We start from the raw sequence: 24,289 nt of genomic DNA, 5'->3' as shown, positions 1-24,289 counted from the left end.
TATGTGATTGCAAGTTTATGGTGAAATAATTACATTTCTTTAAGATCTTCTCAACTTTGTGAGATTTATCAAATAAGTTATCTTTTATGATCTAGTAATCTTGAAACCAAGAATTACTTCAATTTTTGTTTTGTTTTGGTCTTTCTTATCAATGTTGTTGATAAACAATGATTTCGCATAATTCATAACATGAATCTTTAAATCAAATATGAGCAAGTCGTCTTCATAGAGACATATGATCGTGCAAATATTATTTGTCACTTTCATTCACTTTATACTCATTCGATAACATTAGAATGTCAAATTTTTCATGCCATTCCTCAGGAGTTTATTTTAGACCATTCAAATAATTATCTAACTTACAGACCTTGTTTTCTTGTCCATGAATTGCAAACTTTTTCAGGTTGTTCCATATAGACTTGTTCTTCTAGTTCACCATAAAAAGGCAACTTTCACATCCATTTGGAGTACTTTCGAGTTATAAACGGCGGCTAAAGGGTCTGGTACTCTTATGGATATGATTTTCGTGACTGGTGAATGAATGTCGAAGAAGTGTATATTTTTCTCTTTGTTTAAAACCTTTGACTACAAGGAAAGCCTTGTATTCATCAACCGTACCATCAGGTTTTAGTTCCTTTTTTCAAAAATCCAAATACAACCGATTGGTTTTGCAACTATGAGACAAGTCAACCAAGTGTCATGTTTTGTTAGACTCTAGAAAATCCATTTCATCGTTTATTGTTTCTTGCCATAATTCAGCATCCAATGAGGATGTAACTTCTTTAAGCCTTAATGAATCTTCTTCCAATGTATAAACCAAGTTCATACTCTTTAGCAATTTTAGCTTTCTTACCTCCTTGAGGTTCTATAACATCTCGTATGATGTTTTCATAACTATTTCATAACTATTTCTGATGACATGAATGTGATAAGATTTAGTGCCCCCACTAGTTCTTAATTTTTAAAAGGGAAATTTAATTTGCCCCCACTAATGTCGTGCTCCCATTAGAGCCCCCACTAGTGCCCCCACTATTCTTTAGTTAAAGGGGTATATATTTACATAGAATTCGACATCTTTTAAATTCTATGATCACTTTAACATTTAGGTCATAAAACCTATATGTTTCGTTATTTATCGCATACCTGATGAATACATATTCATAGGCTCTACTAGTGAGTTCAACTCTCTTGGGGTCCAGGATCTAAATATAGTCCAGACAATCCCAAGTTCAAAAATAAGACAAATTGGATTGTCTTTTCTTCAAAAATTTCTTAATTAGAATTTTTGTTCTTAGACTTGGGTACTCTATAAATTTCAATTTTCGTTATAAAAAATTGAACATTCAAGCATATCAATTTTATTTTTCAAAGCTCACAGTCATCAATAAATATGATAAAAATATCATTTTATCATTTCTAATTTATGTGTCATCAAATTAACACATATCATTATGTTTAGAGATTCATATCCTCTAAGTTCTAATTTATATGAACTTTTGATTCATATATCTTGACTGCAATAAATAAAATTGTTTAATTATATAACTTTGGAATTAAGTCCAAGTTACTCAAGTTTAAAATTAAAGGCTTGTTCACATATTAAAATCACACAACTAGTAAAATAGAAGGAGGATTTTAATTTTGAATCTACCATTAAAGGTGCAATCTTTTTCCACAAGGATGCATAGAGTACAAGTCACTAGACCTGTTCTTATAGGATCAAAATCCTAAAATAATTGAGTGCTCAAATTTATATACGTCTACCCAAAATTGATGCTTCAGCTTATAGTTATATCAAATACGTATTCTTGCATTAATTTACCAAAATATTTAATTCATGTGTGCTGAACCGAATCAATTTTTGATAGCGCAGGCATACTGTTACGTGGTACACTCAACTTTCCATTATAACCTTAGCATCCTTTTTGTCATTGCATTCTACAAAAATTTTCAATACTTGACAATTTAATATTATCCTACTCGATCAGCTCTTTGTTATGCCGAATTGTCTTTGTCAATTGTCAAGGGTCAAAGTAGAAAATAAAAGACGATGCAGCAACACTTGAAGGTTATATTTACTTAACGGTTAAGAGTTTATTTATTCACGCTGCAGTTTTAATTTTTTGAAAATAAATTTCAAAGTCGCATATGTGAATTTCATAGTGTTGTTGTTTACAACAAACACTTCGTCGTGTTCAGTCATAAGATGTAATTCTATAACATGATTTATCCTTGTTGTATTTAGGGACAATTAAACCTCAATAAAGTAACTTCTTCGGTAGACATAGCAAATCGAAACGTCTTAAAATTGTTGTTTTTTGGATTTCCAAACTGTTAAATTTGAATTTCCAAATTCTATCATCTACCGAAGTTGTTACTAGGTTGAGTCACGACCAGGTCGCTCTCTTTAAGATGTTTCGTGGCACTACCCAAAGTTGTGCAAGGTAGACTATCAACCACGCCGCCTCCAGGATAAAACAAGCCCAGCTACAACTGTTCGATTAACTACTGCACTGTAGAAAAATCGTTCGAGAATTACACCCTCAAAATATGGCTCAATCGTTTGATCGAAGCCACTCGATACGGTACGTAACCGCTCTATTCGAAACCGTTCAAATTAATATGGTATTATTATCATTCTATTATGGTGCTGAGACCACTCAAATATGGTGTTACCACCATTCTAACTTCTCCAAAACATGAATATGGCACTACGACCACTCAAATATGGTGATACCACCATTTCTCTTTAAAATAATATATATATACTGTTAAGATCATTCTTTAATATGATCTTAATAGTACTCTATATTCCGAAGAATCATATATTATCGAAGGGACTATGAACTTAAGACCAAGGGACTATGGTCTTAAGAACACTCTTAATACCGAAGGGACAGAAAGGAGTAGAAGCAGAAGAAACTTGTTAAAAACAAGTCGGAGGGAGAAGAGAGGAAAAAACACAGGAAGCATCGACTGTGAATTTTCGGTGTGAAGAATCAAATGGGGCGAGCTCTCCTTTTATAGGGAGAGTTTGTAACAAAAAACGAGTGACTTGGGGATTAAGTCTGCTTAATCCTTAAGCAAACGCGTTTTGTTTCTTAATTGGATATATCCGGAAGTTTCTGGATATGCTTTTGGATCGGGTCGGATCGTAACAAATTTATTTGTTACGCGTAGTGCTTACGGATAATGATTAAATTAATTAATTAATTAATTTAACATTTTCAAGTGACAAAAAAATATATATCAATTTTTTTAAGCGTTCACCCGTTCACAAAATTGGGTACCCCAAGGGCACACCCTTGGAGGTCACTTTTCCCATATATAAACACTTACTAGTTGGGGTGACCCTCCAATGTGGGACATTTTTAAGTCACACCTACACACTAGTTCTTTCATAGTGTTTTTCTTTCCAATTTTCTTCACTAGAATTAACTAGTGTTCCAACACGGAAAAAATAGAAAATTGAAAGTGTGGGATGAATTCAGACACCATTGCGTCTGATAAGAATGCACAACTCCATCTATCATTTTCTGCATGAACAAATTGAAAGTTTAAACCAAATAAAGCCATTCTTTAAAGGATATTTCATTTCCTCTTGCCATACATCATCTGAGTTTTTTTAAGATACTTGAACAATCAATATAAATAGGATCAATGGTAAAACATTTGACAAAAGCCAACATGCGAAATATGAAAGAAACACCTTTATCCTTTCCTTTGCCTTTGCTTGGTTCACTTATGTCAAAGAATATAAAAAGAACCATAAAAACTCCCTCCCAAAAAAAAGAACCATAAAAACTAATTAAAATGAAAGAGAAAAGAGAAATAAAAAGGAAGATGTAATGCAATTGTTGTCCACTTTCACAAAGCACAAACCGTAGAAACTAAAACAACCTTGCGGTTATTGTTTCTAGAGGGCTAGAATGTAACAAAATATAAGAAATAATTACTCCTTTTTTTTACGGGAAAGAGAAAGGTAACAGTTATGTTTTTGTGAGTGTGATTAGTGGGTAAGTCAGATTTTTTTCAAAGAGAAAGCATGCGGTTATGTTTTGGTGTGTGGTAAGCCAGATTTTTTCTTTAATAAATAAATGCCACTGTGTGTGTTATTATTAGTGGGGAAGACATATTTTTTCTTTAATAACTGCCATCAAGTAAGGGTATTTTGGGATTTTTAAAAAAGGCTACACCAAAAAATAGAATTGCCTTTATTAATAGTTATAGATGTTATTATGCATTGTCGTAATGTATTATATGTTGTATGCTAAATTAACTCCATCCACGCATTTATTCAATAAATTAATACTGGATTGAGTAATAATTATTATATCATGGGTTAAATATGTTTTTGGTCCCTATAAATATGTCAACTATTCGTTTTAGTCCCTCTAATTTTTTTTTTCAACTTTAAGTCCCTAAATTTTTTTTCACCTTCACTTTTGGTTTCTCCTTTAAAGTAAACTCATATGTAGAAATCATATTTTTGAATAAAATTTTGCAGAAAAATTCATAATATTATAAGAATCTCTCCCAAAAAAATTAGAATTTTTTAACATAACATGAATTTAAATATTTATTACAGTTAAAAAATCATATTTAATTTATGTTTTGTTACAAAATTCTAATTTTTTTTTTGGCAATTCTTGTTCAAATTTTTTTTTTGGCAATTATTTTTGAAATATTCTACACATTTCATTAAAAAAATACAAAAATTAACTTAAAAATAGGGACCGAAAGTAGTGATTCAAAATTCTATAGGGACTAAAAGTTGAAGAAATTTTTTAGAGGGATTAAAACGAAAAGTCGGTATATTTATAGGGACCAAAAACATATTTAACCCTTATATTATTTATACTAATTTATCCCCATCCTAAAATAATCTTCTATATGTGTCTTTGCATGCTCTCCCGTGGCTTCTTCGTCAAATTTAAAAGGTATTGTTCTTGATCAAATTGTCCATGTATACTTTTCTCAATTATTTTTGATCCAATTGTAAATTCCATAAGGAATAATTTCTGTTCAGAAGAATTTGAAGATGTTAATAGAGAATATAAGTTGTGTTATATGAATCTAGAACTCATATTCTGTTTGCTTTTGTAGAGATGAAAAATGTTGCTCAGCAAAGATCAACAAGTTATTGGTTTTTTTTTATCGTTCTTACGAAGGATACGAAGGACCATAGGAAATTCCGATGTAGCTTCATATTATTTTTATGATGGTGGGGTTGTACTGGAAGAATACGTTGTTATTGATTTTCAGTCTCATATTCGTATAAGTGTTGATGAAGATTGTGTGTCATGTGAATGTATTGGTCATAAACACAGTCATAAAGTGGGAAGTATTAGGAATCTTATGTACGAAGAAGATTTTAAAAGTGTTTAATATTGGAAATGTTTTAGTTGTAGTTAGTAAGAAAGTCTTAGTGTTGTGAATTTGATGTTCCTCACTTTTGTTGAAAGTTTTGAAGCTCCATAGTTTTTTTTCCTTAATGATTAATTTCAATAGTAATTACTTTGAATATTTATGAATTATTTTATATTATGTATTTGTTGGGACGTGCTTCATCCGAAAATTGAGATGCGAATGCACGTTGTCAAGCATCGTGGTAAAATTGTACGTTATTCTGACTTGCGTTGTCCGAAGATAATTTTGCCCGTGCGTCTGTGCACGGGTCGCATACTAGTTATAATACAGTTATTAGTTAGGAAATTTGCAATTTTTTTTACGGAAATTTTATACACTTATTATAAATAAATACTCTACAAATTAACAATTATTTCCCTCTAAAAAAAACTAACAATTATTTCAACCTTTATTATATCATCACCAATACAATACAATACAATTAAAAAAATTTAGTTACATACAATTAAAATATTTGAAGTTTAATAAACAAATAAATAATTTCAAAAACAAAATGTATCTCACGCATAACACAAGTACACACTAGTTAGGCAACATAGTACATTGGATTTGGGAGTTTGAATGTCCTTCTAGGGCTTGGAATCCCCTCAATGCTGCTATATTGGTCCCCAAGAATGCCCCAAATGCGATAACCACCGTTCATTAGCTCTTTTCTTACATTCGACTTGTACTTTTCCACTGATACAAATTCATTAGCTATATCTCTGCAAATGAAAAAAATTATATTACAAGAAATAAAAATGGAACAAATTAGGACACATCTCTTTTGATCAAAATAAGTTGACGAATGTCTCGTGACCTTAACTCAGTTAGTAAGGACAATGCATAATATATGCACAGTCCAGGGTTCAAATCCCAAACACAAAAAAAAAAAAAAGTTGACGAAATAAAAAAGACATATTTAAAGTTTCTCTAAAAACATAGAACCAACTAAATAGACGTAAAAAAAAAAAACTAAAATAGATATTTTTGTCCATACCTTCAATTGCATATCAAAGGATATACTGAATGAAAGAGATAAATTATAGAGAAATTATTCTACTTACCTAAAGAAAATTTTAGTCCACCCATAATAACCAACATTGACAAGATTGTCAATTGTGGCTGATCTGAGATGTTCCCTCCTTGCAGTGATCAATATGATTTGAATACCTCTTGACTTAAGTTCATTGAAGAGCTTCAATGAGTGATCAAGAGCAGGTGCTTTACCCTTTCTCATCCATTCCTCAACAGATGTCACATTCAATTTATTTCCCCTATAGTCAATAAAAAAATCCATCATCATTCTTTAACTATTATTAGTAATCACAAGGTGGTCAAGATAGGAATTAAAAACCATATAAAGTTTCTAGACACTTTTTTTCGTGTAAATCGGGTATTTTATGTGAGCCAGAGACTAATCACTCAATCTGGTAGACCACAACGAACGACAAAACTCCGCCTCAAGTTTTAACGTTTTTGTATTATCAAGGTTTGATTCAAACTCAAAATTTAAAGTTAAAACGAAAGAGATCTGAATCATCTCATCCAACGATCTGGACGTAAATACTTAAGTTTAACCAAATAATTAACACATTATTAAAGAGTGAATTTATGATTTACCCGTATTGATTGTTCTTGTAGTAAGGAACAGTTGAAAGTAGAGTATCATCAATGTCAAAAATCCAAGCATCTCTTCCATCTTTCTTCAAATTGCAACTTGTGCTAAGATAAACCAAACATTCTTCAGTTGCCCTTTCTGAGTCCACTTTATATTGTGTAGACTTCATATATTTTCCAATGGATTCAATGCATTCTTCAGGCACAACTTCAAAATCTATAATGTTGTGTAACTCAACATTCATTCTCCAACTTTCACAATAGTTCTTTAAGCTAATCTTCAATCCATTACGTGATAGCTTCAATATGTTCCAATCTGCAACTACTAATGGAATTAAAAGGCATGTGCAAACCAAACACCACCCAAGTGCTTTCCTCATCTTTTTTCTTTTGGCAAAAGGAAATTGAAACGTGGGTAGTTATAGGTAGATATAGGATATAATGGAACCAACTACTTAATTTTATATGAAAATGACTAAGAAATTAAAGTCACATGGGTCTGATAGCTAGCCACAAACCTTGACATGCACCACACTCACATGATATATGGTTGTCAAAATAGTAAACAACTAGCGAAATGTCAATTATGAGGGGAAACGTGCCTACATGATTTCTGTGACTCTGTGAGGATCTTAAATTTTCACACAAGACAAAGAATATATGCTTGGTCTTACATTTGACAAATGGGGTTTATCACTTGATCATATACTCAGTTCCATATGACTCCTTTGATATAGTTTCTCATTCGTGAATTGCACGGTTATTTTAAAAATTAATTTTGGATATAAAATAAAACAAACGTATTTCTTGGGGTATACTAATTGTTGTTTTACATTATTTAAACCATAAAATATCAAAACATGTATGGTTAGGGAAGAAATAAAATTACAACTACTCAAATCAAAACATTTTCAAAATTACTAGCAACTCACTATAAAATCTCTATCTTGTTTTCAAATGCATAGAAATAAACTCCAAAACATAGCTAAAAACATCACATCATGAGACGTCATCAACCCATCAGTTTATGTAGGGACGAAGCTAGAAGGGGGCCAACAGAGATCACGATTCCCCACATTTAAATTTCTATAATGAATTTTTTCTTCGAATCAATATATTGGGTCTTAAACACTTAAATTTTTAGATTTAATTACTCTAATCCATAAAAGACACAAAGAATTTGAGATTTTGTCAGCAATTTACAAAAGTATCATAATGCTTAATGAGAATCTTGTTTTAGAATTTTTCGTTGCAATTTTGCTTTAAAATTTTGACTCATTGTATGTCATTATGATTGTGCATTCTCAGCCACCCCAAAGGATTCATTGCTCGCAATTTCATAGGGAATTCATTCTCATACGTTTGCATTTTTTTGTTGTTTCGGATTTTCTTCCTATGCTATTCAAAAATTACTTTAGTTATTCATTCTCAAAGAAAGCCTCGAGATACTCATCATTCTCATATTCTTGAAATTTCTTATAATTTTGAGTGTATTTTTACTTTGAATATATCTTATAATTTCTAATTAAATTGCTTATGTTGTGCATTTGAAAATTTATTTTTTCTTTACCAAATTATACTTTGAACATGCCCCCTTATAATTTCTAATTAAATTGCTTATGTTGTGCATTTGAAAATTTCTTTTTTTTTTACCAACTTATACTTTGAACATGCCCTCCCTAAGCGTAATTCCTGGTTCCGTCCCTGAGTTATGTAATGTGACGCATAAGTTGGTATCTAAAGTGCTTGTTAATCACATACGATCTATATGCTCAGTGATACCATCTCTCCCTTGTAAAGTAGTTCTATCCCTGCAGGGCCGTCTTAACAAATTCATAGGCTCAGTTTTAGTTTTACAAGGGATGCAAAAAAAAAGTTAAATTCTGGGCCCCAAAATAAATAAATAACTCATTTTAAAAAAAATCATTAAAAATCACACTTTGGTGAGGGTTGAACACATGACCTCTCTCTACAAAAACAAGGCGCACCGCTGAAGCAAGCTGAACGGATTGTATTTAATTGCTTTGAATAGCTATATAACCATTAATTATGTGTCTTGCATATAAAAAAAAATATTTTGGGCCCCAAAAAAATTGAGGCCCGGTGCCATAGCCCAGCCTCGACGGGCTATGGGCCGGCCCTGTATCCCTGGTCACATCACAATGGATAATGCTATCATTCTCCAAGAATTTATTTACCATATGCAGATTTCGAAGAAGAACAGTGATGATTTGATATACAAGCTAGATCTTGAGAAAGACGATGACAAAGTGGATTCTTATTTCCTACGGGGAACCCTATATTACTATGCCTTCCCGAGTTCTATGATTTCTTTGATCATGAGTATTAATTCAGCAACCTTTAAGGAATGGTACTAAAACATAACATTTTCATCCCCTCTGCGGTCTTCGTCAAAGTGATCCTCTCTCACCATATCTATTTGTTCTCTGCATGGATCATTTTGTTGACATGATCAAAAATCTATTAAAATCACTTATGAATTTATGATGGGTCAAAGAACTCCCATCATTGGTTGTGCTTTATGAACCTCTCCCAAGTCTCTCCTCCTTGATTTTGGCTGAAGCATTTGATGACTACTTTTTTTTAGATCTTTTTTTTTTTCGTGAACTGGATATCAGCTGCGTAACAAAACAAGAAGTTTTCTCTTTTGTCCCCCTATAATTCCTCAGTCTTTCAATTTGTATCTCTTGAACCTTGTTTTTTGTGTTTAAAAATGCTTCAATAAATAAATAACCACAAAACATTGTTTTCAAGATTTGTGAGCAATTAGGGAGGTCAAAATAGCAAAACTCACAAAATAAAGGTTTTGAATCTTAGCATGTTGGGCTGGACCCTCAACTACTAAAGCAGTACCCACCCATTTGATTTTAACTGGAACGGGTGCGCCTCCGTTATTATTCTCAAAACCCTAATCTGAACCCACGCTTGCTTCTTATAAATACTAGACCATCGACCCGTGCTCCGCACGGGTCCTACCAGCTTACACATGCACGTTTGAAGTTATGATTATTAGTCTCTTCCTATATTAATTGGTTATAACTGAATCGATATGTAAGTAATATTTTATAAAATTCCAATTACGATAAATATTAGTCTCATAATGGTGACTTTAGTAATATAATTTGTTGCTACCATTGGAATGCAATAAATCAAAATATCGTACAAAAATCATTGATTTTTAGCACAACTTATCTTACATTACGAAATACTTTTGGATATACTACATTTGAAGTCACATTGGCATCTTGAACATTTTCATCCATTGTAAGCATCTTCAATCCATCTCTTGAGGTAACTCTTGATATTGCAACATATAACTGACCATGTGAAAACACATGACTTGGCAAATATATCTCAACTTTCTTCAGAGATTGTTCTTGACTTTTGTTAATAGTCATTGCGAAAGAAACAACTATCGGAAACTGTCTCCGTTGAAATTTGAAAGGTATCATGACATCAGAAGGAGTAAGAGATAATCTTGGTATAAAAAATTTTCTTGCATATATTGCTTCGAAATATAACCTTTCCTTCAGGCACAAATTTACCCATTCTAGTTATGATTAGTCTTGTGCCATTGCATAATCCTGATCTTTGATCTGTATTCCTTAACAACATCACTGGAACACCAACCTTTAACCTGAGTTTGTGATTTGGAAGACCAGATGTATTAATTGTGTTGAGAAATTCAGGAGTGTGGACAACATCAATTGCATCGCCATTCGGGTTTGTTGCTAACGGCGAATCTTAACTCAGATACATTTTTGCTTCGCCTGGAATCAAATCCAATATATAATCGTTTATTTGTTTGACAATTGAATGCTTTGGAGTTAATATGGACTTGTCTTGAAAATAAGCTATATCAGTCATGCTATCTAATATATTTGGATAAGTGATCTTGACAATAGTCGCAATAGAATTCTTTGTGTTCATTATAACTTATAGTATTATTATTGCTTTCCATTAGTGATATCGGCAAAAGGAGTGCGCGAACTTATATTACGACTTTTTTACCTCATATGAATACAATGATTCTCTTTAGAGGATTCTTGTGAAACTTGTTGCCCATTTCATGCTCAGTTTGGTTTTTTTTCCTTCTATGCTTTAGATAACAAAGTCAATGGTTCATTTTTTGCAATGCTGATTAGTTGTCCATCAGTTAGGTATATACACACACACACACACGTGTGGAGTCCTCCCATACACATGCTCATATCATAAGTACTGCACAATTATAGATGTAAAACCAGTGCATGCTTGCTGATATATACGTGCTTTGTGTATCTCAATACAATAACAACTCTTCGTTTTATGCATGATTGCATTTTGGATCCACCAAAGTTACATAACGGTACAACTCATAACCAATGTCTTTTGTATGGTGTGTACCCAAAAACATATAATCATGCGACACATATTGCATAACAAAAAAATGCAATGTCAATTAAACTTCTCTAAATAGCGGCAAAAAGAGCATTGTAAACAAAGTGCATCAATAAACAATAAAAGCACAGAAACTAACAACAATATCTTATGACCTTAGTTTGTGAATCGATCTAAATAAATTTATTGCTTAAAAAAAACACGTCAATTAAACTTTTCTAAACAACGGCAAAAAAGAGCAATGTAAAGGAAGTGCATCAATAAACAAAAACACCACATAAACTAATGGAGAGCATTAGCATATGACCTTCATATGTGAATCAATCTAAAAGGCCCTAAGCCCCAAAATTTCTACAAATAAATTTTTTTACCGAAAAAAACTATTTTTAAAAAAAAAATTATTGGAAAAAAATTATCGGGATTTTTTTTTACTTGAAAAAAATATGAAAATTTTTTTTTACCGGGAATTTTTTTTTTACCGAATTTTTTTTTTAAAGTAAAAAAATATTTTACCGAAACTTTTTTACGAAAAAATATTTACTTGAAATCAACATTAAATGATGGTACCAAAGCTTGCATAACACACCAAGGAGACATTAATGATGACATGTCCACACTTGGGAGGGAAATTCAAATTTGAAAACTTGAAATCAACATTAAATGCATCATTAAATGATGGTACCAAAGCTTGCATAACACACCTAGGAGATGTGTTTGGGAGGGAAAACACAAAAGCAATTAGGGTTAAGCATTTGCTTGACCTAACTGGCTTTTATAATAAGTATGATTCCCAAAACACAAACCCTAATTTCACTCCTCGTTGCTGCACTCGTTCCAATTCCGATTTTATTTTGTCTTATCTTTCTTAGTGTTAATTTATTATGCTGAAAATCAGATTAATTTTTGCTGTTTTGCTTTTTGTTTTCATTATATTTGAATTTGAATTTTCAGTTTGCAGCATTGGGATATGATGATAAAATCTTTGGATGTTACATCCACTCTTACTGTGAATTTATTCATACTTGGTGATTCTACCATCGACCAACTGATCCCATCTCAAACATTTTTTATTTTAACTTTAGATAATTTTTATTAAATTTGTTTGAAAAAATTTCCCATATGAATTTTTATATAGCATATGTTAGTTTAATAATGGTTTAATTTAAAATATAGTTTGTTGGTATAAAATGCAAGGAAATATGATGATATTCATCCAATGGTTCTGTTATAGATGATGAAACAAACATGCACTACCATCTGATTTCTTGAATTTAGCCATCTAGATTTATTGATTGAATCATTTTTTTTTCCCCACTTTTTGTATTACTTTTATCTCTTAATTTCTTGAATGTTTTTGTCTCTGATGACCAAAATTCAGACTTTTTTGTTGTACCTATTCATTTTATTTTTTATTTTTGTATTGAGTCATTCTATATGTATCCAATTCTACTGTGTTTCGTCGTTGTGATGAATGACCCCTGTTTTACCATGACACTAAGATATGGCTCTGTTTTTGATATGACTCAGTTGTTCTAGTTGTTAGGCTATGGTATATGAAAGACATGGCTAAGGCCAAATTGCTTTAGTGTGTATGTTTTTCAATTTAACCTTGTTATTAATGTAATGTTCATTGTAAACCATAATTTATTATGTTCATTTTATCTTTTGCTAATTATATAGTATAGTACATCGGATTGAATTAGATGTCATTGCGTAGTTGAAAATGCTTTTGATATGAATGACATTCAATAAAAAATGAAGGTCTCATAATTGAATGAGAGGTAGGAGGTTTATACTATTACCAACTTAGTTGTTTCAACTAATGAAATAACTAATTTGTTTATAATATAAACCTTTCACTTCTCTTTCAACGATGAATTTTTTTGATTGAAATACCATTTTGATAATAAACCTTTTTCAACTACAACAAAACACGCCGGTGTCAACCAACTTACTTTTACTATCTTCAGAATTTGTATGGTTTAATTTTGAAATATACTCACCAAAGCCATTGAAAATATTAAGAACAAAATCTAATATAATAATAACACTAATAAAAAAGTATTAATCATATTTAAATAAGCAAGTAGACATAAAAAGAACATGTCTAGGATTGGTGTAGGCTTGGCTATAGGCATGTGGTGCTTGCCCTGGTCCCACCCATTATTTGTGGCGTCCAAAGAACTAAAATCATTTTTCCTTTCTTAGTTTTCTGTTAATCGGTTTTCTTTCTTAGTAAGACACATTTTATTTTGATTGTTACACTTATTGCTGCACAGCAGATGATTTCAAACCAATGTTATAATCCGTCTATCCTCACTCTTTCAATTCCAATCTTAGATCTGTGTGAAGGCGTATCTTTTCACTCTTTTAAATCTGCGTATTGAATTATAGAGTACATTCTTTGATGTTAATTCTTGAAGAGGATGTGATGATAGTAATTGTCGCCCCAGTCTTAATTTGCACTATAAAGTGTAACATGGTGACTGACTTCTTATCTGATCCTCTTATTTTATACATTTTTGTCAATTTCATTATACTGAACTGAATCAATTTTGACTATGTTTGTATGTTTTTTAATTTTTACTTTGCAACATTGATTGATACGTTGGGATATGAGGATAAAATCTTTAAATGTGACATCCAGTCTTACTGTGAATTTCATACTTGGTGAAACATCGACCATCTGATCCCATCTACCACATTTTCATTTGTCAATATAAAATCATTTTTGTTAAAAAAAAATTACTATTTATTTTGTTTTGTTTCGATATTGATGTTGGATTTAATAGCATGTTTTAATTTTTTATTTTTTTTGAGGGAATGTTTTAAATTTTTATTTAGCATATTTTTGCTAGTGATTTAATATAGAATATAGTTCGTAGGCATGGAATGCAAAGAGATATGATGATAATTATCCCAACAGTTCTGTTATAGATGATGAAACAAACATGCACTACCATCTGATCTCTTGGAAGTTTATGAAACCATTCATATTTCAAAATTTCTTTAATTAAGTCATTTTCCTCCTTAAATTTTGTCTAGTTTTATCATTTGTGCATAATTGCCTATGGTATCTGATGTCCAGAATTCAGACTTTTGTGTTGTAGCTGGACATTTCGTTTTTACGGGCATACAATGAACTTTTTACAGGTCTTGCGACACAGTGGTTTTCTTCATTATAAGCCTACTGTTACTAATTCCCTGTTTATATTTTACTTTTTTTTTTTGAACAAGGTTTATATTTTACTTTTATTTTAAAAATTGAAGTGTTAGGTTAATTTTGTTTTCTTTATTCTATTTCAGACTCACAACATTAATCTTGGTTATCTGTTTTAATATAATAAATGCATGAAATAAAGTTGTTGTGGTGGTATGAATATCTTTACAAAGTTGTTCACTTAACATTGTTGATCTTGTCGGTTTTACCCCTTTTGGGCTAATATTTTCATAATCTAATGAATGAAATGAAGTTGGTGTGGGTTGTATACTGGTTCTCTTTATTACTTTCTAAATCTACATGCATTCAGAAGCACATTTTGCTGGTTTAACAGTGTGTCATGATCCATGCTCATCCTATTGTTCATTGGGACAAAGTGTGTAATGATTTGATACTGGTTTCTATAACAAGCGTTATCAAGCCATATTATTGAATTTATCGAGTTGGATCTCTTCTAGGATCTTGCTTTCGACAATTCGATACATTACTTCCCCAGCTTTCTTATTATTTTTTGTTAGGTTTTACCATCAGTTGATATTTAATAAGAGGAACATAATGAAGTATGATATCTTTTTGAAAAAGTTTGCTGGTAATGTAGTGTGGAGATTTTTTTTATCCTCAGGTTTCTCTGCACTTCCCATGACCAGCTACATTAAAGATTTCAGCCTTACCCCTACCCGGATGATTTCTTTTGTGTATCATATCATCCCTGTCAAGGTTGAAACATTTTGGTTATCTTTGTATATGCTGATTTTATTTTTGATAAATCAGTGTCTATCGTGATTCAGTTCCTAGTCTGGAATTTTTTTTTGAACTAGTCTACTGTACTAGTCTGGAAAATTAAGTCCATTATTACAGAAGTGTATTGTTTTATTTCATTATTGTCCCTAGATCTTAATATCAGCCTTAATTTGAACCTGCCTCTTAGTTCTTGTAAATATTCCCAAAACACACCCCTAATTTAACTCCTCCTTGCTGTCAGGGCATGGTTTCAAACCTCATTGCCAGAATTCTTCTATCCTTTCTCGTACCAATGAGGTTTGAAATCAAAACTTTTCACTTTTTTACTTCTGCATATCAAATTATTATTTAATAATTGACTACATCCTTTGATATAGCTGGTGAAGATGAGGATGTGATGATAGTAATTGTCGCCCCAGTCTTAATTTGCACTATAATAATAGTGTAACATGGTGACTGACTTCTTATCTGATCCTCTTATTGTATCTTCCATATATCGTAGTGTTAATTTTTTTTATACCGAAAAGCAAATTATTTTTTTGTTGAGTTGCTTTTGTTTTTGTTATATTTCAATTTTCTCTTTGCAGCATATAAATTTTTTTAATGTGACATCCAGTCTTACTGTGTTTCATTCATACTTGGTGAAACATCGACCATCTGATCCAATCTACCAGATTTTAATTTTTTATTATCATTTATCACATTATTTTGTTTTTTTTTTTTTAAATTTTTTTTATTTCAATGTTGGATTTGATGGTGTTGATAGATGATTTTAATTTGTATAGGTCTACATTTAAGTCTCAATTAGTTGCTTTTAGAGACCTAATAAATCTCTCAGATTGATGAAATCAAAATAGGCTTTAGGATACAAAACCAACTTAACCTTGGATTGCAAGGAAAGGGGTCATTGAAGGTAAAACATCTGATTGGATTTTGGAGCCATTAGTGTTGTTTGATAATTTTGGAATATGTTATCTCAAAACCCAAATATGAACCCCGCTTCTTAGCTTGTTTAAATATTCCCAAAACACAGACCCAAATTTCACTTCTCGATGCAGCGCTGCACATGATTTCAAGCCTCGTTGGGAGAACTCCTCTATCCTCTCTGGTTGCGATGAGGTTTGCAACCACAACTCTACTCTTTTTTAATTCTACATTTCAAATTAATATTTAATTATAGAATACGTCATTTGATATAACATAATTATAAATTGGTGAAAAAGAGGATGTGATGATAGTAATTGTCGCCCCAGTCTTAATGTGCACTATAATAATAGTGTAACATGGTGACTGACTTCTTATCTGATCCTCTTATTATATCTTCCATATATCTTGGTGCCGAAAATCAAATTAATTTTTGTTCAGCCGCGTTTGTTTTATTATTTTTCAATTTTCTCTTTGAAGTATCGATACAGTGGGATATGAGGATAAAAATATTTAAATGTGACATCCAGTCTTACTGTGTATTTTATTCATACTTGGTGAAACATCGACCATCTGATCCCATTTTCCCGATTTTAATTGTTTATTATCATTTATCATATCATTCTTGTTTTAAATTTTTATTTTTATTTTTTGCTGTGTTTTTGTTTTGATTTGGACGTTGGATTTGATGGTGTTTGTCATATAGCATATGTTTTTTGAATGATGATTTAATTTCAAACTAATTTCAAACATAGTCTGTTGGCTTGAAATGCAACCAGATATGATGATGTTAATCCAACGGTTCTGTTGTAGAAGATGGCATGTGTTTTCCTTTATTTTATTTTTTGACGGCTAGGAATGATGATTGCAATATTACTTTCCTCGATTTAACAATGTTTTTGTGTTAGTAATATATAGGGAATGATGATTTGTTATATTTCATAATGATTGCTGTTAAATTTGTCTGGAGATTATTTTTAATAAAGGTTTTTCTGCACCTCCCATAACCTGCTACATGGTTTCCTTCTCCTTCTTTATCTTGGTTTTTGAAGTTCAGCTCATTTTGACAATTGAGTTTCTAATGTGGTACCTTCTTTTAAGTTTGATTATACCTTCTATTTTTATCTGCCATTATCTTTTATATAGGTGTTACTCCTTTACTCACGTACCATGCACAAGCACAAGGGCTTGACTATGTTTTCCGATCCCACATTTCGCGTCGACATGAACAAGATACTGTCAGATTGTTTCCATCATTGATTTTGGTGCTAAATGCGGTGGTTTTCGTAAGGCTTAATTGCATGTTTGATCCCTTGTGTTTATTTTAGTTTTCAAGTTGGTCCCTTACGTTTTAAAAGTTTCAAGTTGGTCCCTTACATTTTAAAAGTTTCAAGTTGGTCCCTTACGTTTTAAAAGTTTCAAGTTGGTCCAAAACGTTACTTACGTTGGAATAAGTTAGTCTCTTCCGTCACTTAAATTTAAAGATCCGGGTGATGGAACTTAACTTATTTAAAACATCAGTTTTAAAACATTTTTTTTAATTTTTTTTGTTTTATTAAACTCAATATCATGTCGCGGAAGGGACTAACTTACGTTTTCGACCAACTTGAAACTTTTAAAACGTAAGGGACCAACTTGAAACTTTTAAAACATAAGCGACCAACTTGAAAACTAAAATAAACATAAGGGATCAAACATGCAATTAAGCCTTTTCATAATGACAACTAATTCGCTTCTTTGTTTTTTTTTTTGTATTTTTATTTGAGTTTGTTTGATAATTTTTCAATTGATCAAATAATGCTTCCTTTTAATATTTGAGCATAATATAATGTTGAGATTCATAACTTACAAAATGTAAGGACATTTCATTGCTTTGTTAATCTTTTTTTTATGAAACATTGCTTTGTTAATCTTAAGAAAGAGAAGGTGGCAGTTTTTGTAAATGTCTTACATTTTACAAGCTATAATTCTTAATACAATGCTATGCTCAAATTTTAAAAAGAAACACTTTGATCAATTAAATTGAAATAGTGAACCAACAATGTCATAGATACTCAAATAAAAGATAAAAGGGAAATAATTACATGTGTGTAACTCAAGTGGTTTGAGCCAAGGGAAAATGGAGGTCCTGGTTCAATCCCGTGTGTCATTTTGAAAACCATCGCCTTTGGCGCGAAAATCAGTTATGGAAAGAATTTAGCTGAATCTAGTTCGAGTCGACCCGGAACGTGAGTCGGTGAGGGAGTCAAGCCTTTATGGTTGTGCACTTTAAGTGAGTAAAGGAGTAACAACTATATTGAAGATGATAATATTAATATAGATTGAAATAGAAGAAGACATCGCTGTCTCTGGAACAGATAGAACCTGACTATCTGCTAATTCTTAGAACACTTTCTTATTTGTAATAGTTTTGTGTCAAATGTGTTTATTTATAATCTACGAGCCTTGCACAATAATTTAACATGATAAATACAATATTAGTACTAATTGATACTAATCAACCTAAAATCTGTCCTCTCAAGTTTGATATGTTTGGAGGTATTTGTAATATTCCAGTTCAGAAGAAATTCAGAGAAGTTAAAAGCTCTCCAACACAAGAAATTATTAATATGTTTGGGATGAAGTACATTGATACTGTTTCATGTATCCAGCTATAAGAAGCCGTATTATTGAATAGATTGAGCTGGATCTCTCGTGGGTTCTTGCTTTACGAAATTCGATACACTATTTTTCCCAGTTTTCTTATTCTTTTATTAATTCTCTTCAATCAACTATGTTTTTACTATCAGTTGATATTTAATAAGAGGTTTTTCTAGAGTATGATATTTTTCCACAAGAGTAGTGCTAGCAACATTCTTTTCAACACTCTCCAACACCCACTTTTCTATTGGCTTAAATCATGGTGGGTCTCACTTTAAAAATGGTTTCCATTTGAAATTGTGGGTCATACAATGGTTTCACCCAATAAGAGAATTAGTGTTGAATGGAGTGTTGAAAAGAGTGTCCCTAGCATTCCTCTTTTCCACAAATATTGCTGGTAATGTAGTATGGAGATATTTTTTTCCTAGGCTTCTCTGCACTTCCCTTGACCAGCTACATTACCCGGATGATTTCTTTTCTGTATCATATCACCCTTGTCAAGGCTTGAACATTTTGGTTATCTTTGTACATCCATTATTTTTAGCAGTTAAGTTTATTTTGAAAAATCAGGGCTTCTTATGGATATGATGAAACCTGTCTGGATAAATAGCCTGTTTTATTTTCTTTTATATTTAAGTTTTTTGTTCTCTTGTAGATATCTATTGCCTCCAGACATATGTCCTCCTCAACATCTCATTCAAGTATATTCTTTTTGCAAATAAAGCCAATCTAATTGTAAACTCCAAGGGTTGAAAGGTAATAATTAAAATTGTCCTTTTAAATTTTGTAATGTGCTGAACCGTGGCTTAGAACAACGATTAATTGGTCTTTTTGGCTTGAAACATTTTTTGATTGAAAATGTGGATCCCACTTTGTGGAATAAGACTTGATTGTTGTTGCCTTAAAATAATTTAGTATGCTATTTTCTTAAAAGAGAAATGAAATATTGTCATCAATTTTGATCTCAAATACTTCCGTCTTGATTTTAATGTATATTTTTGAAACGTGTAATTTGTAGAAAATAAACAGTGAAAGAGATATAGATACATGTTTACAGCATCACATGCTTTGCTTGTATTTGATGTTCAAATAATGAATTCTGTTATTCTTTATTACATAATTCTCACCCTCTTTTTTCTTCTATTTATCTTTCGTTGATCTCTCGTCTAAACATAAATTTTGAACATTTGGATGAGACATTGACAATTTTTATAAAAAAATAACCCTACAAATGGGTGGTGCTCTATATATTGTGCTGGTAAGATTCATTGTTGTCTGGGCAATGATTACAAAGAGAGAGGTCTTTAGTGGGAAATACCAAATTCAATCGGGAAATCAGAACCCAACTTCTATCAGAGTTAGGTTCTTCTCCATTTATCAATATCAACAGACAAATGAAAAGAAAAAGAAAACAACGTTGTTAAGAACTTGAAGGTGCTGCCACATCATTTTCACCAAATGGGTTCGGCTTTGGTATCTCAGATTCTGTCTTAGTCTTCTTTCCCCTCTTCCTCTTTCTCTTACTGTCCCTTCATATTGAATTGGGTTTTTTTTTTCTTTCCCACTGTGACAGAGCTTTCATAATTGACACTTGATATGAGCCCAACACCTAAGAAATTGTACTGGCATCAATATTTTGATGTTCAAGCATCATTTCATGAATCAAGCCTTTTTCCTCTCACTTTTTTGGCTTGGTTTTATCATCGTGTTTGTTTTACTATGGTATCTTATCCACAATTCAAAATTGTCCAGGCTTTGTAAAAATGCATGCAATGAAGTGGGCGTGGTATGAATTTCGTTACAATGTTGATCTCTTAACAGTTGAAGATCTTGTTGATTTCACCCCGTTTTGGTTAATATTTTCATTATCTAATGCATGCAAGCAAGTTGGCGTGGTTTGAATACTGGTTCTCTTTTCTTCCTGAATCAAGTTGCATTCAGAAGATGCATATTTTGCTGGTTTAGCAGTGTGTCATGATACGTGCACATCCCTCTATTCATCGGGATGAAGTGCGTAATGATTTGATACTGGTTTATGTAGCCAGCTATATCAAGCCATATTATCAAATATATCGAGTTGGATCTCTTGTGGGATCTTTCTTTTCGCAATTTGATACAATTCATTTTTAATATTAGTTGATATTTAAGCGATTGTCTACGATATATTTTTCACAATGTGGTAACGTGGTGTGGTGATTTTAGTTGTTTAAAGATATCTCTGTTCCTCTCATGACCAGCAAAATTAGTGCGTCCAATCTTACCATACCCAGGTGATTTCTCTTATCTATCATATCATCCCTGTCTAATTTTAGCGATGAATTTGATAAATATAATATTGTTTGAAAACACTGTCTTTTTTATCTTTTTGTTTTTCATTTTTTATTTTTGTACGTTTTTGGCTCTCAACTAGATAGTTATTGCCTCCAGACATTAGTCATGTGTCCTCCACATACAATGGTTTGACACAGTTACATGTCTGGAAAATTAACGAGTCCATCGTTACAGAAGTGACAGTTTTTTTGGTGCTCGCTTCTGCTCCATTTGGACTCTACACATCTATGTCCTGAATTATGTTTGCTTGTCATTACAAGTTCAAACATTTTGCTGTGCAAGTCAAAAGTTGTTTTATACTGTTACTGTCTCCAGACGTTAGTCAGGTATCTTCTTCAACAGACTATGGTTGATACCGTTACATGTCTGGAAAATTATCTGAGTCCATCGTTACAGGTGTGATGGTTTTAGTGCTCACATCTGCTCCATTGGAACTCCACATACATAGTGCATTTTGCCACATTTCTCTTCACTTTTAAACAGCAGCATTGAATACTAGGATTATGTTCAATTTGTTGTTTCTATGTCAATTAAAATGTTTTTGCTATCTGACAGATGTTTCAAAATTTTAAGAAATTTATAATGCAACGTAATTAAATTTTATAAATTCAATTTACGCTATGTGCGAATTTCTGAATAGAAATTTATAATGCAACGTAATTAAAATTTTATAAATTCAATTTACGCTATGTGCGAATTTCTGAATAGAAATTTATAATGCAACGTAATTAAATTTTATAAATTCAATTTACGCTATGTGCGAATTTCTGAATTATAATTGTTCTTGTTGTTTGTAACATTGATGAACAATGGTTTTGATATGATCTAACAGGTTGGCCTTATTTTGATACTTGTAATTTGGAAAATATTTCGAAATTGAAACTTTTTATTGTCCCTACGTTTAGTATTTGAAATGCTAGGTATATACTTGTTGTCCCTACTTGTTTCTGATCCTTTGTTTCTCAACCTTTTAAACAAAAAGTTAGGTTTTTTAATTCTACACACACACACACACACACACACACACACACACACACACGATTTGAAAATATTCTCTTTGCAGATGGTGCCACTGTTTTTTTTGGTAACAAGTAGATGATGCTAGTTTATTATAACCTCAAGGGAGAAACGACAGGTACTAATTAAATTTGTAATTCTCTTTTGTAAATTGTTGGGATGTGCTGATCTTTAGCCTAAACTAGTATCTTAAAAGTAAAAAGTTGCTTATAATTGAGACTGGAAGGAGTATATAACAATTATTATGATATTGTTGCTCCAAAAGAATGCATAAACTTACAAACATTGAAAATTAAAGATATACACCAACATAGCGATCTTGTGTTTGCTCCATTTATCTTTCCTCCATTTATTGTTCATTTATGAGAGAGACAGACACAAGTGAAAGATTAGTATCTTTCCCTTGTACGTCTCTCTCATAATTGGCCAATAAATGGAGGCTAGACAAATGCGGCAAACTCAGACTCTCCTATAAAACGTATTCATAACATGATTGTTGCATTTCTAACATAAATACTAAAGTTAGGATAAACAGTTTTACTTTAAACACATGTAGTATATCGCTAACATTTGGGGTTAATATCCAATTACCCATATGATGACAATTTGTGGTATACTGTCTGTGTATGCAGCAAACCTGTTTTTTCAAACTCTAATATGATGACATATTGTTTGAATGTATTTTGTAGGTATATAGATGTTTCTTTAATTTCGGTGTTTTAGTTACTGCATAACTTTTTGATTAAAGCAATAATCATAGTTGTTTGCTTTTACGTATATCCAGATCTTCGAAATTCTTTGTATTTCAGCAATGCTAAAACTTTATCTTCAACATTCTCAATCCAATCAATAAACACTTCTGTGCAAAAGTCAAAGTGTTTTCCTAGGGACAACCCAAACCAAATTTATGTTGCCCATGTGCAATTTTTGAAACAATGATCTACTACATTTTCAATTGAATCTTGGGCATAGGACGTTGCAATTGATTGCTCTTTTGTTTAAGTTCTAGTATTGAACGACGTTGTTAAGGATACGCCAAATCAGATTCTTTTGTCTAGGCGGAACTTGTACTTTCCAAACTTTTTTCTAGTACTCTTTATCATCAGGATATGATTTATGCCCATGTTTGCATCTTTTCCCACTATTTAATCATGAAGTACCTAGATTTTACATTTATAATAATTGATTGATGTCTCAGTTTTCCATCCACATAGCATGGTCATCTTCATCTTGGTTAACTATAGGAATCTGCTTGATTGTCTCTCTACCTATTGGAAGAATCGAGCTTGAATTTGTAACTAAGGTGATTTCATATAGAAGCATGGACAAGATTCTTATTTGGAAAATATGTAGCCTTCATACATCTGACCATTCAGGTTGAGTCTCTGGCCTTGCTTGTCTCTGAATGTTTTGAAACCAGCACCCCTTTAGCAGAACACGCTAAAGCAATGTCAATGATGCATTCTCAGAGTACCATGATAGTGTGGGGATAGAAATGTGCTTATGAGATGAATTTGAAATGTTCTTAGGCGCGAAGACATTGTGGTTGCAACCACTCACAACAGTTGATGTTGGAGAAGCACTTGGATTGTTAGCAGCGATGGAGTGAGCTAGAGAGGTTTCTTTTGACAAAGACGTCTATTGTTTAAACTTGAAAAAAGTGGTGTATTCTTTGAATTCAGCTGTGCGTGATGACACAATTAGGTGAAGTCTTAGCTAGGAGCTAGTTTATCAGAGTTTTATTACTTTTAATGTATATGGTTGCCCATAATCTTGCAAAGGCGGCAATATATAATGTCAGATATTTGCTTTTGTTTTGACATGCTCAACTATATTTGATCCTTTGGTTTTTATTGGAATGAATTAGTTCTCCTTCATAATTTTTTTTCCTTCAAACTGAAATGTTTATCCTATTCAATTGCTCTATCCGTATAGCAATGTTTAGGCCGAAGAGAAGGATTCTGCGAGTGAATATTCGCCACTGCA

General features: G+C 31.8%; 1 protein-coding gene, 2 long non-coding RNA genes and 5 other non-coding genes across 9 annotated transcripts; 6 read left to right on the top strand and 2 right to left on the bottom strand.

Moving 5' to 3' along the window:
• Positions 1-5,800: 5,800 nt before the first annotated feature.
• LOC146954204 (acid phosphatase 1-like) lies at positions 5,801-7,437 on the bottom strand. The gene is made up of 3 exons (XM_085715143.1): positions 7,033-7,437; positions 6,477-6,686; positions 5,801-6,134 (listed from the first exon to the last, which is right to left on the bottom strand). Exons 1-3 carry the CDS (start codon positions 7,407-7,409, stop codon positions 5,957-5,959), a joined length of 765 nt encoding a protein of 254 aa, XP_085571269.1. The 5' UTR covers positions 7,410-7,437; the 3' UTR covers positions 5,801-5,956.
• Positions 7,438-10,100: 2,663 nt separating this feature from the next.
• Positions 10,101-12,212, bottom strand: LOC146954203 (uncharacterized). Its single transcript, XR_015012269.1, has 2 exons — positions 11,062-12,212; positions 10,101-10,820 (listed from the first exon to the last, which is right to left on the bottom strand). It is a non-coding gene; the product is annotated as an uncharacterized LOC146954203 (long non-coding RNA).
• A 10-nt stretch (positions 12,213-12,222) lies between these two features.
• Positions 12,223-24,183, top strand: LOC146954197 (uncharacterized). 2 transcript variants are annotated; one of them, XR_015012267.1, is made up of 3 exons: positions 12,223-16,510; positions 19,611-19,711; positions 20,708-24,183. It is a non-coding gene; the product is annotated as an uncharacterized LOC146954197 (long non-coding RNA). The 2 variants fall into 2 exon arrangements; XR_015012266.1 differs by having other exon boundaries at positions 19,611-24,183.
• On the top strand, positions 12,623-12,697 carry LOC146954202 (small nucleolar RNA Z195/SNORD33/SNORD32 family). Its single transcript, XR_015025318.1, has one exon. It is a non-coding gene; the product is annotated as a small nucleolar RNA Z195/SNORD33/SNORD32 family (small nucleolar RNA).
• On the top strand, positions 13,855-13,935 carry LOC146954201 (small nucleolar RNA U31b). Its single transcript, XR_015025329.1, has one exon. It is a non-coding gene; the product is annotated as a small nucleolar RNA U31b (small nucleolar RNA).
• LOC146954200 (small nucleolar RNA Z195/SNORD33/SNORD32 family) lies at positions 14,328-14,403 on the top strand. Its single transcript, XR_015025317.1, has one exon. It is a non-coding gene; the product is annotated as a small nucleolar RNA Z195/SNORD33/SNORD32 family (small nucleolar RNA).
• LOC146954199 (small nucleolar RNA U31b) lies at positions 15,782-15,866 on the top strand. The gene has a single exon (XR_015025328.1). It is a non-coding gene; the product is annotated as a small nucleolar RNA U31b (small nucleolar RNA).
• LOC146954198 (small nucleolar RNA U31b) lies at positions 16,616-16,700 on the top strand. The gene has a single exon (XR_015025327.1). It is a non-coding gene; the product is annotated as a small nucleolar RNA U31b (small nucleolar RNA).
• Positions 24,184-24,289: the final 106 nt, after the last annotated feature.

Source organism: Medicago sativa, chromosome 1 (genome assembly GCF_051527215.1).
Source record: "Medicago sativa cultivar Bolivia chromosome 1, Bolivia_mono, whole genome shotgun sequence".
Classification (NCBI taxonomy): Eukaryota; Viridiplantae; Streptophyta; class Magnoliopsida; order Fabales; family Fabaceae; genus Medicago; species Medicago sativa.
The sequence above is the reverse complement of the archived record's forward strand: the minus strand, read 5'-3'. Positions and strand labels throughout refer to the sequence as shown.

Coding starts and splice junctions, on each gene's coding strand:
- LOC146954204 (XM_085715143.1), bottom strand. CDS start 7,409: ATGAGGAAAGCACTTGGGTGGTGTTTGGTTTGCACATGCCTTTTAATT. Junction 6,687..7,032: donor TACAAGAACAATCAATACGG/GTAAATCATAAA, acceptor TATTGACTATAG/GGGAAATAAATTGAATGTGA. Junction 6,135..6,476: donor TGGACTAAAATTTTCTTTAG/GTAAGTAGAATA, acceptor TTTCATTTGCAG/AGATATAGCTAATGAATTTG.